Source organism: Sardina pilchardus, chromosome 24 (genome assembly GCF_963854185.1).
Source record: "Sardina pilchardus chromosome 24, fSarPil1.1, whole genome shotgun sequence".
Taxonomy (NCBI): domain Eukaryota; kingdom Metazoa; phylum Chordata; class Actinopteri; order Clupeiformes; family Clupeidae; genus Sardina; species Sardina pilchardus.
In genome coordinates this window covers 12,030,818-12,051,336 of record NC_085017.1, presented here as the reverse complement: position 1 = coordinate 12,051,336, position 20,519 = coordinate 12,030,818, and the positions used below count along the sequence as shown (strand labels likewise).

The following is a 20,519-nucleotide window of genomic DNA, read 5'->3' as shown; positions in this document are numbered from 1 at the left end:
CACACACACACACACACACACACACACAATGACAAAGCAAATGCATACATAGCAGCTGAACTGCCTCAGGGGAAGGGATGAGTGGCAGGTTGGCTATCCAGTGCTTTGATGGATTCCCCTTCAGAAGGTAACTGTTCTCTCTCTCTTTCTCTCTTTCTTTCTCTCTCTCTCTCTCATTCTCTCTTTCCCATTCTTTCTCTCATTCTCTCGCTCTCTCTCGCTCGCTCTCTCTCTCTTCAAGGGAAAGAGAATGAAAAGGTTGCCTGCTGAATTCCTGCTGAGGTTGAGTGCCCACCGCCGAGAAAGGTCAGGGTAATCGCCGAAGCGACCAACGTCCTTGCCCCGCTACTCACTCGGAGCAAGACTCGGAGCAGCGACTCCTTTCCTGACTCTGACATGGCAATATTCCAGTTCATTAAAGCAAAGGGGAGTCAGTGGCTAAAAAGCCAAGAACTTTTCCATCCGCAGGCTCCTTGAGACGGTGTCGGGAGCAGTGGCTATGTTAAGGAAAGGACAAGCTCACCCAAGAGAGGAGAAGACATTAACACACCACACTGAACACTGAATGATTGTGGCCTCAATACCTGCCACAGGATGTGATGAAGGAACACATTTCCTCTTAGTTTCATTCATCTCTTTGGTCTGTCCTCGTTCTGTTAGCACCTACACTCTCAAAACAGTAGTATTGTGAAGTATTGCGTCACAAAATAAACAGAAAAAAAAGAAAACAGAAAAATTGCATTAGTTTTTTTATTATCATTATCATTATCACTATTATTATTAATATTATTATTAAGACAATGTAAAACAAAAACTTTGATAACACTGCGTGCATTCAGCTTTTGAATGACATGCTGCTTTGAGATGCTCTCTCCTATAGTTGGGCAAGTGGGTATTTCCATATGGCACATCACCTGCTCTTACTGTATATCATGGCTAGGGAGCCTTGCTACCATGCTGTGCCAATAACAAACAGTCAATCATGAGCCTACAATTTATAGACAGATGGGATGCATCATTCAGCACACTCGGGTAAAAGCAGATTTAGATGGTTCAGAACGTCTGCTGCTTCTGGAGTTGACATTTCTTTTTTTTTCTCCAAATGGAAAATGAATAAAAAAAGAAAAAAAAAAGAATAAAAAGAGAGAGATTTAGGAGAGTGTTGCTGCATGAGGCCCAATGGCTTCAACATGCAAGTCATTCTATTCCAGAACTCATAACAGTCTGCTCACAGACTACCATCTGAGCCCAGAAAGGTTATAAGAACATAAAGAAATATTAGAACGTAGTTATTCCCCAGTCTACATCACACGAGTGGTTCTGAAAATGTCACCCGCAGCCTCTGCCATATTGCCCCTGGGAGTGATGAGGAGGGGAGGAGAGTAATAAGAAGGGGCCCAGCTATACGCTTTATGCTCTACTGTCAATCAAAAAATGTATGGCGTGTGTGCACACACACCTCTGCCTTCTCCTCCCACCAACCACACACACAACAGGGCATGCTCAGTGTAGCCAGCTCTTTATCTGCCGCCCTCTCTCCCTCTCTCATCACTGCTGAACGGCATCACAGTATCTGTATGACCGACTTCCAACACTACACAAGTAGGCTACTGTGCAAAGGTTGATGGGAACACAGTCCAGTTCACTAATACAAAAGCCTGGTAGAATATTCCTTACAATTTAAAAATTACATTCATGATAATAATAATTAAAAAAAAAACATAAGTGGCTGATAGACTGGACAGCCGAAGGTGCCCTTGCCACACATTTGCTCTATGAATTGTTATGAAACAATATCACATTAACATGAGACTGTCACTCTGTGTCAGTCAGACATCCCTCGAATATAATAACGGCCAATAACGGTCTCTAACCGTGGTCTTTTCCAACAGTTCCAATCTAACCACAATGTGGATGTGCGCGTATTGTATTCCCTGATGGCCACACACAGAGAGTGCGTGACCACGGTCACAGAGCCTATCCACATGACATACAAATCGCAAGACTGTGCCACGTTGTAGGTGTCTCGACACAATTTTCCCATATTTCGCCAACATCCAAACTTTCCGAAGCGTAATGTTGCAACAACTTTGGCCACTGTGTTTCACAATCCATGACGCGTAATGGTGATGGCATCCCATGGAAAAGCTAATATTTGCTCTACAGTAGGCTACGTTATCCACACCGAGTTAAACTTTACAGCATGACAACCTGTTCTGGCTATTTAAATTAGCCTAAATAAACTTTTCAAAACACACTTTTGTCCACGTGAAAACAGGTCACTGAACAAACATGACGTCTAACACGTATGATGAAGACATTTATCATTAGCCTACTGTCACTGGATAATATTAAGCTATTTTTCTTCAGACTAACAATTATCCATAGGTTGAATTAAACACCTTGAAATAGGCAATGTAGACCTACACATAAAATAGCGATCAGACACACTAGGCTGCCTGTCATGTGAACTGCATAGCGTAGTAAATGTATGGAACACGACCGCATGACCAATCATAACTTCTCCGTCACATTACGGCTATGGGTATCTTTACCTGTTCTGCCAACCTTGGAGGAGGTTTGTGTATTTGCTCAACACGCCTTCCAACAGCCGCTTGTGAGCTTGCTGCAAATTCGTGCTGTTTCCCAACATATCTCCCCGATTTCCACCGCCGCTTCCTTGGCAGCCGAGGGAGGCCGAGCCCGGACTATGGGATCCAGTCCTGCCGATCTTTCTTGCAGAATTCCCCCTGTCCGTGGGCAGAGATCCTGAGTTGCCTTTTGCAGTCCCAGGCGAACCGTAAAGCGTTTTCTCCATACTGACGATGGGACGAATGAAGCGGCAAGGTTGTTTTGCTTTTTTCTTGCTAAAACATAAGTGATGAGGCGCCCATCAGATGTCTCTCAAGCTAAATCCAGTACATTAAAAGGGCAAAAATCCATGTTTATCTCTCTCTTCGCTGGTCTCTCTCTAACACCAGTCCGGGTCATGTTCTTTGCTCGGCAGGGACTGCTGCTTTCTCTGCGGCGGTTGTGGCTCCGTGGCGTGTAGCTGTTCCAGCGTTTTTCTATTGGAAATCACAGCAAAGACACTCCCTCCGACCAACCCGGATATTACAAACCAATCTGGCTACATTACGACAGTAAAGTATACGGTGGAGTGCTCCAGTACATAGATGATGTTCAAGATTGCCGACCCGTCTGAGATGCTGATTCACTGTTTTGCGCTTGAGGGCGATTGTGCTGCGAAAACTCGCTGTCACTTCCATATCGTCGCCTGTGTGAAAGCATCACAAATAAACGACTGTGATAGACTCAGTGTGTACTAAAATTGTCCCTGCACAACGTATTCACCGAAAAGACAGTGATATACATCAGAGACATTTGATTTTCTACTGAGTAGCCTACACTGGATTGTAGGCTACTGTGGTAGAATAAATTGCATTAGAATTCATAAGGCCTAATCACAGTCACCTGCCAAATATGGAAACTTTTTGGTAACTGTACTAGCCTACCAATCTCTCATGCTGCAGAAGCAGGCTCTGTGCCCACTTGGTGAGATTGCCATAACTGGGCCATGATGAGTGCTCTTTCCTGGACACAGTGGTGCCCTGGAGTCAAGCGGGCAGAGGCAGGCAGGCAGGCTGGAGAGAGCAACCTGAGTTTCTTCTAACTCTTTAGATACCATCATCCCATTCCATCTTTGTCCTCTTCTGCCTGTGGGAAGACTGAGTCGCCTCAAAATCGTATTCTTTTTTTCCCCTGGATAAAGTGTTCACAACACTGGTGTGGCCGTTGGGAAGAAGAATGCAATTATAATGTTTCAAAGTGCCTCTTTGTAAAGGCTGTTTAAGGCTCCAGTGCTTTGATATGTCTGTGTCAAAGAGTGGAAATGAACACAAGCTATTCTCAGGTGCTTCTGTTTAATCTCCTGTTTAATTGTCACCCTTTACATCGGACCTGTACTGTCTGCTTCATAACTGCCTATCACACATAGACCGTCACAATGAGTCTGGGAAGAAAGTTCATTCAGATGATCCAGAAAGATGATTCAATGTATGAATACACTTACAGTAATTGTTCCTTGAGTTCTTTATTTTTCTTAATTTTTCTCAATTTTCTTAATTATTCTGAATAATAATTTGTCTGCCAAAATCAGAAACAGGCGCAGCTGCTTAAAAATGTCCTTAAATTACTTCCAAAGCACTTTTTGGCTGACTGCATTGAATGCAGTTCTGTAAACAGTATGCAGACTGTCCATTAGTGGCCTATAGCAAATGGAATAATGACTGTGTTGACACTGAATTATTCATAAGGAAAGAAAACGTGTCCAAAGAGAGCAGGATGTTCAGAAAGCTAATAAGAGAGGATCTGTACCCAGTTGTGATGTTCAGAGATGCAGACGTGAGATATTGCTGCCTGGAGAGAGCCAAGGTGATTTCAACATCTTGTGTACCAAGGAAAGCAGACAAGGCCTGATCAATAACCCAGGTGTGTGTGTGTGTGTGTGTGTGTGTGTGTGTGTGTGTGTGTGTGTGTGTGTGTGTGTGTGTGTGTGTGTGTGTGTGTGTGTGTGTGTGTGTGTGTGTGTGATTGCAGGCTGAAGCATTATTTAAAAAGGTGGCCTTTGCTATATTACATTGGTGATACGAAGGTAAAGAAAATATTCTTTAAAACCCTCTCGTTCAGGTCAAGCTCAGGCCAGCTGTCTTCTCATGGGTAAATGCCACAACCTTCTGAAATTGAGTCTATTTATAGTATTCCATAGCTCACACCGTATAGCCTATTCTGTACTAAAAGTGTATTCAATTATTGTAAAAAAAAAAAAAAAGGAGCTTGCGTCTAGTCTGGCTGACACAGACTGCTTCTCAAATCTCATTTGAGATTCAGAAGGGATCTGAGAACCTTTCATTCCCTTCCCATTTCCAAGGGGCATAACCAGCAGTGATATTAAGATGAAATTGGTATGCTGAACTCTTGCCAATACTTTTCAGAAGTACAGCAAACACATCTTTCTTGGAAACAAAGGTTTTAAATGCTCAATTTAATTACCCAATTTCAAATATTAATCCACATCCATGTTATAGCATAACAAGGCAAGATCAGGGCCAGATCGGAGCCAGATCGGAGGATCTGTACTCGGCTGTAATGTTCATGTGGTTTTCCTATTCTGTCCAATTTCAATTGACCACTGGTGGCTGAGCTAGAGTGTCTGACCCACTTGTCCAAGGAGAATAATCCAGGTGTTTTGATGTCCAATATAGAAGGGTTTATTATAAATAAATAAATACAAATGTAAAGCTCATAGGTTGTTGAAAGTTCATGAAAATAAGGATGGCAAAGATAAGGATTCAACTGGGCAGCTTCTCCTAAGGGCTGGGTTCCTCCCAATCAGTTGATGTCCAGGTCGGACCAGTATTACGACACAAAGCCAATCCATCACGTCCTGTGTGCATTGAGATTTACAGCGTGTTCCCGCCCGCCTACTGATACAGGCCTCCACTGTGTATCCGGGTGGGGAGTGGCCAGGCCATTACAGTGATGGGGTCCAGAGAGTTTCTTTAAATCTGCCGTCAGCGTCAGCGTTTATGGCCCATTTAACCTTCAGAGCGGCCAATTCACAAGGGGTGGATCTGGAGGGGTGTCTCCCAGCAAAGAAATGACAGTAGATATGAGGAGAATGAATCAATACATGTGCTTGAATGCAGGCTTTAAATAGCAGAGTGTGACGCAAAGCTTGTTTATGTGGGCCATTAGACTAAGGGACAGGATTCCCACAGATGGCCCACAAAAAACTGTTCCGCCTCAGAAGTCTTTGGACTCATTTCAGAAACTGTCACAAATTTGGCGTACAGTCCAGTCCTGGCACCTGGTACCAGATTCAATTGAACACGAACACCTCTACGTCGCCAAAATCCATTTCAACATATTACAGAAATGATGATACATTATACACAATCAGGTATAACAATGTATTGTATGGTGAAACAGCCCATACCCCTCTGTGGCTGTTTGCAGGCATGTTAAAGGGACACTTCACCGATTAGCATTAAGCTTGTATCTTTAGATAACCAGTCATGTTTTTGAATGGTCGTGCATCATTCCCTCAGTTTGCCTTGAGATGGGAGAAATACAGATTTCAATGTTGGAAAATCATCATTTTACATCATTGAAAGCAGGAAGTCCAATTCATGGGTTTCATTGCGTCCACTCTGCTGGACCTGCTGCTTGATTTTCGTCATGTGACCTGGTGTAACCTGCGTTGTGTGGAACCACCGCGGTCCAGCCCTGCACACGCCCGGACTCGAACCCGCGAGACAGCAGCACCTCGGATCGGGAGTCGAGCGCGCTAACAATCCAGCTAAAAGCCCAGGCTACTAGCTTTCATGCCAGCAGCGCTCTTGAAGCGTCGGGGAGTGAGGTTTACTAACGTTCTACAGCATAGCTAACCAGCTAGCACCCGTTACACTGGCAACATTTAGTTTTTGCTCATACTAAAGGGAAACCTATCAGTGGAGTGTAACACTGGGAAAAAGAGGGTTGGGTCAGTAGAGACTTGTAGTTCAATCATTTCAAACCAGAGGATCTTCTAACTGTTATTGTAGCAACTTTGATAAAGAGAATGTTTCAGAATATTTCAGCCGAGGGGTAAACTTGAGACACCTTGAGGCTTTGCAATTTGTGTGTGATGATCATAAGGCAACAGAAAACAGAAAAGTTTTCCCAGTCTCAAACACTGGCCAATCCCCTGCTCTCAAACACTGGTGTTGTTTATCACCCCATTTCAACCTGTATCTAGATAGCTGGTGATGAACCACCTTGTCAAGCTGTGGCTCTCATGTACCATGGAGAGCCTGCAAGTCTGGCTTCACCATCAAACTGGATCTCTGCTTTCCCTGTCTGTCTTAACTTCCCAGGCCCTGCCATGTCTGCAGGCAAATGCAGGAAAATGAGTCTGAGTTAAAGTGAGTGGTCATCGGTCACAGCGGCTGTTGGACCGATTCCCTGTGATGTCGCAGAGTAGGCCATCCATCAGGGAGTGCTTCTGTCCAAAAATAACATTAATGGAGGCCGTCGGGTCACTGTTGTCCAGAGTGCAGTAGTACATGCCCGGGCCTTTTGTTCTGTAAGAAACAGCATTAAGCCATGATTTATAAAGCCCTCAGATATACTGTAGTGATGAATCAGGTCTAGTCAGCAACAGCAAGAGCAGCAGCAAGTGAATGTGGTGAAATGGAGTTTCAAGAATTTGCCATTGATCTCCACATGTTCTATTTAGTTCAAAGCATTAGTGGAATCATTTAGTTTCAAGAGAGATTTCATGAGGACGATTTGGAGAGAGAGAGAGAGAGAGAGCGTTCCTTTCATCCATACCCTCCTTTCCAGTTAATTCCCCAACACTCCATGGTCCAATCCCTCAGCATCTTAGTTCTGGCTGCCCGGGCTGCCTTCTGGGCCATGGCAAGGAGCACTGGAAGCAGGGCCAGCCAGCTTATTAGGCTGAGAAGATGGCTGACCTTGCTCCGGCTCTTGCAGCGGTATTGACTTGCTGCCCAGATCCTGGTGCAGGAGGAACACTGAGTCCAGACTCACCTTTCACCTGATCGGATTGTTCCTGCAGCCACAAGGGCACGTCTATGTCAGCAGATGTCTATCATACAGTATAGTATAATGCAGATCCAGATTTAGACCTTTTTTTTTTTCTTTTTCGATGTGCTCTGATGGGTTTTGTTGCTATCCTCTAAAGCAGCTACAGTACATGTATAGGCAGTGACTGACCTTAGAATGGATCTTTTTATTATTTATTTTCTGGATTTACACTTTTATCCAAAGCAACGTACAGACATTAAATTATCACAGGCCCAATCTCCCTAGTATCTTTGGAGTAAGTGCCTTGCTTAGCAGGCACAACAGTGGCAGTTGGGAATGTTAACTCTGTATGGTCTGGTTATCTCTGCTACTGCATGCTAGCTCGGCTCCTTAGCTCCTACATCACCACCACCCTCATCTGATCCAGACCTGACCCACATCTGACCCCAGAACACAACAGGAATGCCAGGTCCAGGCCAGCTATTGGCCCAGAACCGTTCTAGAACACACCACCGGTCATTGTGGAACTCTGGGCCACTGCAGCAGCAGGTGACCTGTTACAACAACGCTTCAGCACTGACATGTCGCCTATGGATTTCTATTCAGTGGACGCACAACAAATGGATGAAAGCCCTGCCCAGTATGTTCCATTAGCTCTTTCATTCGAAGCATCTAGTATGTGCATTCATGGTCCACTCCACGTGCTTTCATGATAAAAACATGTCTTCCTTCAGGGAATGATGATCTAACGGTAAAGGAAAGCACAGCACAATAGCCTAGTGGGATACAAAGGCGAGGCGCAATAACCTTCACACAACAAGGGACCAGCTCTTGAAAGACTAGAGTGGACCTGCTGAAGAACTCAAGGCTTCCCCCTCAGGGGCCGTCCAGATGCACACACTACATAATTCAGCATGGAGGGCCGAAGCACTAGCATAGCCTCCGACTGTAATTGTTTTCTGAGAGGTCAGCTCACCCTAAAACGCTGACCACTTAAACTGGTCAATGTTTATGTATGCGGCAAGGCTCATTAACAGAAGGACTGGTTCAAAGCAATGAGCTTGTGCTAGTTGATGACCAGACAATAAATGTGGAGCCCTGAACGTCACGATGACCTTCACTTATCACTGTCCTGGACACCATTCACAGTGTTTGTTCTTTCAGTTGTGGTACTATACCTGTACTACACACTGCTACCCAGGTGTGTGTGTGTGCAGCACAAATGCTGCAGTAGGCTACACCTTGTTTACCTATACATCTTAGTGATCTATGTTTGCTCACAATTTACCTCCTCATAATATTGGGAAGGGGAAAACATGCAGTTGTCTAGTTTCCCAAAGGTCATTTCAGAATGTATCTAATTCATTATTTTTGTGCTCTGATATGGTCTGGTGATTTCAAATATCTTACTATCAGAGACTATTCTGTGCTGAAATGACTGCCCATAGTTAAACATTACTGTTGCTTCCATTCACTAATGCCATTGTCTGACACTACCTGATCCACCACTTTCTGTTCTCTGGTCCTATGCCACAAAAAGGCTGCTATCATTGTGCTACCAAATGGTCATTTTTTGTCTCCTAGAAGCTGTGCCTTCGAGGAGTGTGAAATAATTCAGTTAAATATTATTGATTGCACTATCAATTAACAGTATACATTGCCTCAAAGAGTTTTACAGAGGCCAGGGCATAAACATCCCATAACAAGCACCAGGCAGTGGTGTCATGCAAAACAGGAAGAAACCTTGATCAGAAAACCTTGATCAGACCCTCTGGTTGGCATCTGCTGGACACAGGCTTGGTGGAGAGATAAGAAGATGAGAGAGGGTCTTGAAGAAAAGGAAGCAAAGTCAGAGAATGATACCAGTCCACCATTTTTTCCCCCTAGCTAATTGCCCTTGTCTGAAGCCGATGGGGGCAGTACTCGAGAAGCCATAACAGACAGGAAGTGTGACTCATCTTCTAACTTCTGACACGGTACAACAAGAAACAAGAGTCTCTCTTCACTGCTGCCCGGGGCCTGATTATCCCCAGAGGACTTCTCGTGACGATGAGAGGACTGAAACCGCCGTGCCCCTGCCACGAGACCCAGAGCCACGCCTCTGTTGGAGCCGGAGCTGTCAGCGCTAATTGGGCCCCGAGAAATTGCAGTTATTCCACTCTTGCGGGGTGAGGCGATGGTGATCGTGAGTGGCTAATTATCTGGCTAGATGGCACTTCTGAGGCCGGTTCCTGAGAGGTCTATGAAGTGGCCCTTGCAAGGGACTGCCTATGAGACAGGCTATAATGTGGTGTACTAATGAGGACAGATACAGAGAAAATAAAGCTTCGCACTCGGCCATTATCGTGACATATCACCCTCAAAGTGAGTCCACTGGATTCTCACTTCATGTTAAAGGTTAAAGGTTAAAGGTTACGGCAGAGAGATTGATGGATAAACGGTAGCCTAGCCTACTACAGAGCAAGAGGCAAATGCCTGTCTGTAAGGGGTGAGTTGCTAAAGCCTCGCTGGGCACACGTAACAGTGATTTAGGGTGTTACAGTACAAGGCTGAAGTCATAGCAGGCTCTTAGCACTTGGCCCAGTCACAGCGCATCCCACACATTCCAGAGCCATAATGGAGACCTGGGTGAACCCTGGGTGAACCCTGCCTGAACTTCCGGGGAATTTAAATTTCGCCCGGCAGCTCAGGCTGGATACCAGCAGATCTATTTTCGCTGTTTAGTGCCAGAATCTTTGGCTCCAATCAGAAACGGCCATACTCCAGTCCTGGCACGCTATTGGCCGGTGAGTGACGCGCCGAAAACTAAACTTAAGCGACGCAAAGTGCAGTAGAAACAAAGCGCAGCCTCGCCAGACTAATGTTCAATCTTAAAAGATTGAGTTTAGTATGGTGAAAACCAGACTAAAGATCTTTCACTTTTCTAAGGGTCAGTGGCACTACACCAGAACATAACGATAAAAAGTCACTTGGAAGTAAGCCTGTGGCATATCAGCTTCCATATCACGTCTCTCACAAGGTGACTGACTTACAGAAAGAAATATCTCTTTTGGCATTGCCACTTAACCAATCTCCTCCACTCAGTGATTGACTAATCACAACTATTACCAATAGTTTCAGACTATACTGTATGTATATCTTTACAAAACAAAATACGCACGTGAGACGTAGGTTGGCAGAACTGCATGGTATATTGCATCCTTTGGGTGAGATGAAATTATCTGAAGATCAGAGAAAAATATGAAGATCGTTAGAGACACCTACTGGCCAAATAGATCGCACATGCTTAGTTCTGTCCCATACCAGAGCACACACAAGCTCATAAAAGTATGCATTCACATGCCACTCTCACAGTCTTGGGAAAACTATAGGGAATGGAAACCACAATAATAATTTATTTTATCATCGTCTGAAGGACACAATATATATCTATCATATATACATTATGCAATAAATTCACATGCAGCCTTTGGTAATATTGATGAGTTTGATAAATAATAAATGGGAAATGTTTTGAAAAATGAACAGTTTTTGATCATTGTTGTTACATGCTATTGCTAGCCTATACATGTGCCCAAGTAAGCCCATCCTAAACTACATACCCATTATTACCCATATTATTTCCCATAGATTTAGGCAGATCAGTTACAAAGCATCCAACCTATTGTGGGGACAGTCAGTGAGTCGAGAAGCACAATTCTTTATTTTATTATTTGTTGATTTGGTTTGTTGTCTGTCTTGTCTGTCTTGGTGTCACAGGCATGCTGGCGTTTACGTCTCCCTGTCCAACATCTCTTGTCTTGTGTGTCGTTTGTTATTTTATGAATCTGTTTGTTTATGTCTGTGTCACAGGTGTGCTGTCGACTGTCTTATGTGTCAATGACTTGTGTGTGTATAGAGCGCTTTGGGGTGCACTGTATGCAAAAAGGTGCTATATAAATAAAACATATTTACTTTTGTTTACAGCTATGTTCTGTCCCTTCATCCCCGCGGCTAATCAGTAGGCCCACAGTGCCCTGTGATTTAGATAATTGGCTGGCAGAGGCGAACATCCATCGGCCAGTGCAGGCTATGTGCCGCCCTGCTCTGAGGGGGAGCAGTGTAGCCTAACTGGGACGGACGGCACTGTCTGTGATTTACTGAGACTCTCAACCAGTCAAGGGCATTTCGTTAGCACTTATATCATTTCTAACAAGGCACAGACAAGATGTGTGTCTGTGTCTCTGTGTGTGTGGGGGGGTGGGGGTGGGGGGGGGGGGGTATACTGCTCCTAGCACTGAATTTATGCTGCTGTAATCCTGGATCTTGAGTCAGTGACAGTCTGTGGCTGCTGCCATAGGCTACACCAAGATAACACTTAGATATTTAACGGTTCACTAATGTTATTCTTTATCATTCATAATAACTTCAACTAATAGTAAACATTGTTTTTGTAAAATGCATATAAGCTCCTACTTAAAAAAAAGAAGAAAAAAAAAAACTCACATCACGCTGCCCTGCAGCCAACACTAAGGAAACTACTCCTCCCACAATCCTACACATGACAGCAACACTCCACTCCTGGCCACTGACGTCGGAGACTGAGCCGCTGACCAAGTGTTTTGATTGGTGTGGCTGCTACTGGATGGCTGTTGGTAGGAAGTGCGGATTCCCTGCACACGCAACCTGAAACAGCATTAGAGATGTGAGAGATGTGAGGGATTGGAAAAAAAATATGTACTTCGGCGGTCAGCATGTTTCCAGGGGTTTTCTATGCACTGCTGGCGGGTTTCTTGGGAGCCGTAGCCTCCTCGTCTGCGAAACTGTCGCTCGGAACCGATTACCTTAAAGGTGTTTGTGAAACAGGGCTGAGGACATGGGGCGAGCAGCGTAAATTTCGACAGGAGAACGAAACTACTGCCTGTGACTGGGTGAGCCCTAGCTTCTGATGAAGCTGAATAATTAACACGATGAGACTCGGGGCAGCTTTAAATAATTAAAGTGTCAGTGGCTTCTCCGGGAGACTTCTCCACGGAGAGTCGTCGGTCTTCTCGCGTGGCACCGAGGTCGTTCCTCAGTGGAGTTGGCAGCAGTCCGCATCTCGCTCGCGCGCTCGCTCGCTCAGCATCAGCACCAGCGCCTTCGAGTGCACGCTGCATGACACGCTCGTGCAATGCCCGCGCGAGAAAGACCGACGACATTGTGGCCCGTGCCTGCCCTTAGCGTTACCTCAGTTGATGTGATATTTGACTCAAACTGAGCGTGACATTGCATGAGATTGTACACTTCGCTGATGTTCATGTGACAATGCAAATGTATGTAGACAGTTTGATATTTGACCAACAGCATCGTGTGTGGCAAGGATGACCTTCAACACCAAACACGTGTTGGCAATAGGCATTGTAACGATGATGTAATAGAGGATTCCTCCAGCATATTCATATTGTATTCGCACATCCATCGTCGATTTTAATTATTCATTATTTCCTCTCTGGGTGAAAAAAAATCTATTGTAAGGGGGGTGGTGAACAGGACCAGCAATTTAATTTATTCATCAAACTGATGGAATTGCTTCAAAGTCTCACATTGTTATGCATCTAATGGAAGCCAGAGCACTTACAATATTGTGTATGTTTAACCTCATCACTCTTCCCGCAGCTGCACATTCCCTTGCGGTTGCTGTGTGGAGGGCTGCTGTTTACCTGTAATGCTGTGATGTGGACGTTCCTGGCCAAAGCGCTCAGATACTCCTCCTCCTCCACTCGAACCACTGTGACCACTACCGCCTCCAACTTCATCTCCTCAGTGAGTGCCTGCTGCTGCTGATATAAATAGCCACACACACACACACACACACACACTGGTAGATCAAACCTAGCTGTATTTAAACAGGAGATCCACATTAAATAGCCACACACTGATAGATCAAACCTAGCTGTATTTAAACAGGAGATCCACATTGAGAACCAAGCTCACTAGTGGTGGTAGCCTATAGTAAAGAGTAGCCTACCCCTTGTGCAGGAGCAGTATAATAATAAGAGTAAATTGCAAAGTAATGATAACATGCAAAGACTGAAATGAAGACAATATTGATGAAGAGACTCAATAGTCCAACTAAATAAACTAATTAAATCCAGCCCCATGAGCCCACATCAATTGACATTGCTTGTAATTGCTTGGTTAATCATCAAATGAATACTAAAACTATCCTCCAAAACCTAATATTACTGTATGAAACCAATGTGCAATATAAATAAACTTGACTTGACTAATGCAGTCTTGAGACATTTACGTAAGAGCTGTGTATTTGCACAGGCATTCCTGGGGCAGCTCATCTTCGGAGAGACCCACATTGCTCTGTGGTGGGTGGGGATCTCCCTCACCCTCTCGGGCCTTCTGGTGCTTCACCGAGCTGCTCCGCACAACCCCGGGCTCTCAGACGCCCAGAAGGATGAGTAGAAGATGGAGGGGGCCCTCCGGCTGGGCTCCGGCGCCTGAGCACAGCCCCACACAACAGCTGCCTTTGGAGCGGATCCGGACCAGATCCGGGCCAGATCCGTGCCCCATCTGGTCCAGACGCAACTGTGGGTTAGGCCAGTGTTACTATCAAACACATCGCTCTCTCTCTCGCACTCGCACTCGCACACACACACACACACACAGACACTGCTTCCACTGGTCCACAGGTGGGAATATTTGAGTGGGAGTAGAAAATGGTGGCCAGCATCAACTCACCAGCACCTGTGACTGACCACTCACTCCCGCACACAGCAGCAGTCTGAGCCTCGTCAGCTCACAAGGAGGCTACACCAGACACGTAACTGAAGAGCTCCGTTAGCGTTGCGTTTGCGTTAGCGTTGCGTTAGCGTTGCGTCCGCGTCAACTGTTAGCTTCCACTGTAATCAGTAGAACGGGCTACACCAGACATGATAGTTGCATCTCCTTACATTTGAAGCACCTATAGGTCTCCTAAAATGATTTGTATGCCACGCGAAGGGAGCGTTTCAGTTGCGCACCTGCTGTAGGTTCCCTGTAAGCCACGTCAGGGTCAGATTCAGCCAAGATCTAGTTGGGACTCCGTATGTCTGACCACAGTCACTCTACACGATCTATAGTAGGCTACATTTAACTACACAGCATCCATACTTTAATGGTCTTAATATTTCCGTTGGGCGTCAGGTTCAGCAAAATCATACGTTCTGAAATGTTACTGTGAAAGTTGGCTATTTTACCTCTGTTATAGTTCTTTTTTAACATCCAATATATCCAGCGCTCATGCCACTGTTATGCATGACACTGCTCACCGTTGAAGTGCCCTGTGGAAACGTATAAACGTGTCGCTATTGGGCAGATGGGCTCTGCATAGATTTGTACACTGACGCAGCATCTGTGCATGGCGTGAGCAGGCGGTTTATACAGTATGTCTGCATACTGTATCTGCTGCAGTGCTGACAAGTGATCACTGTCTCTGCATGGCATACAGTAGTACTCACACACAGGTACCTCACACACAGATGCTGCATACAGTAGGCTACAGTACATACAGTACAGCAGATATCCCACACACACATCTTCACATGCAGGTGAGAGACACTACACATTCATACTCATATTCCAAACATTTTACACACATATTCTTAACACAGTTACTCCAAACATACTGTACACACCCTCACATATATTCTAAACATATTCTTAACTCAGTTACCCCTAACATATAAATCCATACACATATTCTAAACACAGGATACTCGAAACACACACACACACACACACAAACCTATTTGACATGTGCAGCAGATATATTCCATATACACACAGAATACTCCACACAGATACTCTAAACCTAGTAAAAGTCCTGTGAAGTGAGCCTTAGTGAGACCTCCTGAAACTGTTTTATTTAGCAGATTATGTGACAAGTTTTGTTTACGTCTTATTTTATATTTTGTATTAATTTTTATTACTATGTACGTATCTCGTTGAGGACCTGGGGCTTTTTTTTGTTTTCAGATCTATTTCGAGGGACGGTTCATAAACTGTGTGGCTAGAGTGTTGTCAGACCAAGTTCCTAATCAAGGCTTGAGTCCCAACCACACACTTGAGTTTTTCTGTCATACCAAAGACTACAGCACCTCACGAGGAGATCTATATACGTAGCCCAGACGGCATTAACCATGAAATGGGATTACGCGGTCTGATTAGGCTAGTTTGGAGACAGGCCTCTTTATGGGGGAGCTTCATCACTTGAGTACATCCATTAAGTCTATTCTAACACAATGATCCATCCCAACAGAGACATCACTGTTTCTGTTTTTTTTTTTTTTTTTAAAACGAGTAGGCTAATTACTCTGTCGACTGTGTCCAGTTGGACTTCTAATGGATCAGACCAAAACGTAGCACAAGTGCACGTGCACACACACACACACACATATATAAATATACACAGCCAGTTTTTAGCATCATGACTGGCGGAGGTGGCTTGCGCAGTGCTGTCACTTTCAGAACACAACACACCCTTGAACTCTCTGAGCGACAGCTGAAACAGCATCATATCTCATGCATGCGGGTTATCTACTGTGTACTTCCAATTATCCCATATCACTGTGACGTACACAAGAAGGATTGGGGTGACGTGCAATAGCGTTGGTGATTGTTCTGACAGTTCGGTGTCAAAAACAGATAATCTCGATACTGACAGCTTCTACAGTACTGTTAATTGGTAATCAACCAATGACAGTTGCTCATTTGGTTTTGATGTGAAACTTAATATGCATGCGACGAAAAGGTGTTTGACAAATGAAATGTACATTCCTTCTGTAGCTAAGTACTAAGACCCAGCATTCAGTACACTTCCTCGATCCAATGTTCTTCCTACATCTTTGTTGCTGGGTTTTAAACAGTCAGGGTGGTACATTTTGGACCAGCAGTAAAATGGAAGTTTTCTAGCAAACTTGGATGGACTTGTTACAGTGTCGTAAACTCATATGAGCAGGTATGTCCCAGTCCACTTCAGCTGTAGATTTTTAAACATGTGTGCAAGACAGAAGGAGTACACAGTTCCCTAACAATGTGAATACCCGTTTTAGAGAGAAGGTTGTTAGGACTTTCTTTTACACAGTATATAGAAACCACCTTCCTTGTGTGCGTTTTGATTTCGTTAGAGTAGGCAACTGTAATTGGAACACTGTGTTAATGTAAATGTTTTACCATCTTAGATTGGATTCCATAACACTAAATTCCTTGTATGTATGAACATACTTGGCAAATCAAATTTGATCCTGTTTCTGATAATGATTCTGATCATCAAAAGGCACTGGGGACTGAGGCATTCAGAGGATAAAGGGCCATTCACACCAAGAACGATAACACCAAAAAAAGTATTGTCCTAGCTAACTATAACGACATGAAGAACAGTATAATTGAGGATCACTTTCAGAGTGATTTTGAGAACAATAAAAAAGCTGACAGTCAATCAGAATCCATTACATTTTAGCCATCATATTCATCAACACAAGGAGAGACTTTCCTTATTGTTGGTCAGTGAGGATGCTTTTAAGTAAGTATATATACTTTTTGTCATTATAGTTATAGGTGTCTTTACAGTTTTGTCCCTGGTGTGAAGGGCCCTTTATTCTGACCCCTGGTCAGAGGGCTGTGTAGCATGGGATAAATAAGTATTGAGTAAAAGCAGAATCCATAAAAAAAAGTACCTTATAAGACTTTGGGAAGTGATTGGGGGGGGGGGGGGGGGGGACTATTTTCAGGCAGACAAACGACACAAATGTAGACATTGTTCCTGTTGAGAGCAAGGAGGATATCATGATAACAGGTCAACTGTCAAACTCACAAATGAGTACAGGTGTGTTATAAATGCACATAAGGGCCTCTCTGTCTAATGTTGATCATTTATCAAATTAACAAAATCTGTGTCAGGACCTGACCAGCAATTGACTGACAGAAGTACAGATAATCATAATGTTTTTTTGAGGAAAATACACTTGTACATAGATGCCGTTATTTTATAATTTTGAATATTTGCATTTTTATTTGAAGGAATATTCATCAGAAACTGTGTAAACACTCATGTATTCTTGAATTATAATGTGATTGAATAAACCTTCCAAATAGCAAACCATCTGTTGAAGTGTTTGTGTGGTTAGCATAATCATCATTATCTAGTAGTCAAGGAGAAGCTATATCGGCTGCAGTCATATTTCCTGAAAAGGGTCTTCTACAACTGAACAAAACAATTTGCCTGACTGGCTGTACGAAGGACAATGGTGTTTTTTGCCCCCAACGGCACCTTCCAGGCAGCACAGCCTAAAAGGCACTACCTTTACCCTATTCCTAACCCTAACCCCCTCAACCCTCATCCTACCCCTAAACCGAGGGGAGTAGTGCCTTGAAGGCAGCGCTGCCTGGAAGGCACCATTGAGGGCAAATAATACCAAAGACCGAGACCAGGTCTAATGTATTGACTTACTCCTATATGGATATGAAATGTTCATATTGTCACGACATGCACATGCACATAAAACTTACAACAACTACTGTATGAAAGAGTCGGTATAAAGTGTCGTTGATGCAAACAATCAGAGTATCATTTAATTGTGTTGTTTAACAGTGTGATTAGTCTGTGCGGTCTGGTTTGCATTTTATGTCCATCTTTTACTTAAATTGGTGCAATTACACAATCCCTTGCTATTTCCTTGTGATGGATTGAAGTGATTTCACTTTAAAGCTTGTGTTTTTTGGCTCGTGCAATGTCCTGTTTCATCATGAAACATTGGACACAGGACAGCAGTGTTGCAGTAATGGCAACAAAGTGATTTTAGATCCAAGTGAGAAAACTAAACTGAGAAGAGAGCCCCAAAAAACCTCTCTCTTAGCTTTCTTTCCAGATGACTCATCTCTTATGAAACACAATCCACCTCTCCAAGTGAATCTCACTGATCAGATGGAGGTGATTCCAGGAGGCTCAGCTGCAGGTAGTGATGAAGAAAGTCTAATCACACAGTTTTAAAGCAACACTAAAGAGTTGTTTGTACCTTAAAATAATGCTTCCAAAATCACTGCAGTGGTTCATCAACTCGTAACAGGGTAAACGGTGCTTCAGCATTAGCTTCCTGGCCCTCTATCAGCTAAAACTGCACTATGTAAGTTTACCAGATCGGGTAGTGGGTGTGTAGTTTGATGGAATGAGACATAAGAAACTACAAATTTGACTTGCTCCAATGTCACAATATATCATACTTTCATAAAAATCAATCAACAGACCTTGTCTGTGGATATCGTTATTTGATAAGCAAATAGTGTGTGTGCAACAGTGGAAAGGTGCTTTAGTGTTGCTTTAAGACAAGAGGTGACCCTACTGAGTCAAGATGCTCCTAACCACCCCCCCACTCCAACCCAATTCCAGTTAGTGTGAGGATATGGAATGTAGCCACTATGGGTGACTGAGTTTAAAAGCCATTTAGCGCCTTAATTAAATTTAGCGGATGAATTATCCTGCCTAAATGGACAACTTCTACTCCGTCTGTCTGGACAACGATCCAATCACAGACCGAGACGGTGGACTCTGCAGACAGTCATGAGCCTGTGTTTGCCAATTACAGTAGTAACTCTTCAATGGTTGTCTAAACTGTAAACGGATTTAACAGAAACATCTGGTGCTTGCCCATTTCTGAATGAAACATTTTTCTAAATTGATTTCTTTTTTCTGTAGTTAATTAGTATTGACAAGTGTTTTTGGAGGACCTTCAACTCTGATTTCTGCACAAATTTATTTGCTTTGGTTTATTTTGTTTCTACGTTACTGAGCAAAACCAGACTTTTTCAAGACTGTCACCCAAATGTCCATACTTCTCCAGGTTTGAAAAACAGCATTTTATAATTTGGTAGGTTGAAATGGGGAAGCAGATGGCTGATCCCTAAAGAATATTTTTGTTATTGTTGTTGGGCAAGGCATCTTCCACATCCGACTCCAGGAATTCTCTCTAGGATAGAGACGCTGCAGCAATGCAGGGCTCCCTGGAGTCACATGAATCATTCATATCCAACGTGCCAGGTCTTCGGCTGTACATGCACCCTACTGCTTGTGCAGGCCTACAGTAAAGAATATGCACATAGTGTATAGTCTCTGATTCCTACAATAAACAAACATCCAAATCCATGACGATGTAAACAACCAGCAGACGGTAGCCCAGCTCGGTGACCCTAGATAATGGAGACCTAAAACAAATTGACCTTGACATGACAAACACGGCTGACCTTGACATGACAAACACGGCTGACCTTGACATGACGAACACGGCTTAAAAGAATCGACTTTACTTTGTCATAGTGTGTTTATAAGGCAGTAGTCGTACATCAGAGGAAACCATTATAGTAATTTTTCTTCAGTCCATTTCCTATTCCATCTCCTATTTGGAACATACTGCGTTGCCTTGTTTACTTGGCAAAAGTCTATCAGTTGGCCTGCCAGCCTTTTCTCACAGATCTCACTTTTCTACTTATTCCTTCCTGCCAGCTAATTTGCAATATTATCCAATTAGATTAGCCCGTTAGCATTAAGTGTTGGCTTTGCTAATTTGTTGGTCATTGTGGCGAGGGATTACAAGGGCTGTAATCACCTATGAACACCCCTATGAAATGACCATGTCAGCCTGCATGAGGTCAACCCAAAGTAAACCATGTTGCATCTAAAGATACACGGAGCAACCTTTTGAGTAATGTTGTAAGGCAATCCCACTGCCTACTCCCAGTGTTCTGGCTGGACTCAGAGCGGTAGATACAACTGAGTGGCGACACATTCTCATAAGGGACACAGTTGCAAATAATGGCGGAGATTTACCATGCCGGTTTTACTCTATAGGAGTTTTGGAAATATTAACAGCCAATCTCTTGGTCAGTTGTCAATGAGTTCATTGATTACACTCTCCAGCATCCAG

At 43.8% G+C, this 20,519-nt stretch overlaps 2 protein-coding genes across 2 annotated transcripts in view; one reads left to right on the top strand and one right to left on the bottom strand.

The window, feature by feature from the left end:
- Positions 1-3,038, bottom strand: part of LOC134072270 (oxysterol-binding protein-related protein 10) — a 96,193-nt gene extending 93,155 nt beyond the window's left edge. Inside the window, exon 1 of the mRNA XM_062528866.1 lies at positions 2,556-3,038. Coding sequence (XP_062384850.1) covers positions 2,556-2,818 — 263 coding nt within the window. The 5' untranslated portion in view covers positions 2,819-3,038. The remainder of the gene's footprint in view (positions 1-2,555) is intronic.
- A 9,257-nt stretch (positions 3,039-12,295) lies between these two features.
- LOC134072671 (transmembrane protein 42) lies at positions 12,296-14,306 on the top strand. Its single transcript, XM_062529464.1, has 3 exons — positions 12,296-12,500; positions 13,228-13,374; positions 13,885-14,306. Exons 1-3 carry the CDS (start codon positions 12,324-12,326, stop codon positions 14,026-14,028), a joined length of 468 nt encoding a protein of 155 aa, XP_062385448.1. The 5' UTR covers positions 12,296-12,323; the 3' UTR covers positions 14,029-14,306.
- The last annotated feature ends 6,213 nt before the right edge of the window (positions 14,307-20,519 follow it).

Coding starts and splice junctions, on each gene's coding strand:
- LOC134072671 (XM_062529464.1), top strand. CDS start 12,324: ATGTTTCCAGGGGTTTTCTATGCACTGCTGGCGGGTTTCTTGGGAGCC. Junction 12,501..13,227: donor AAACTACTGCCTGTGACTGG/GTGAGCCCTAGC, acceptor CTCTTCCCGCAG/CTGCACATTCCCTTGCGGTT. Junction 13,375..13,884: donor CCTCCAACTTCATCTCCTCA/GTGAGTGCCTGC, acceptor GTATTTGCACAG/GCATTCCTGGGGCAGCTCAT.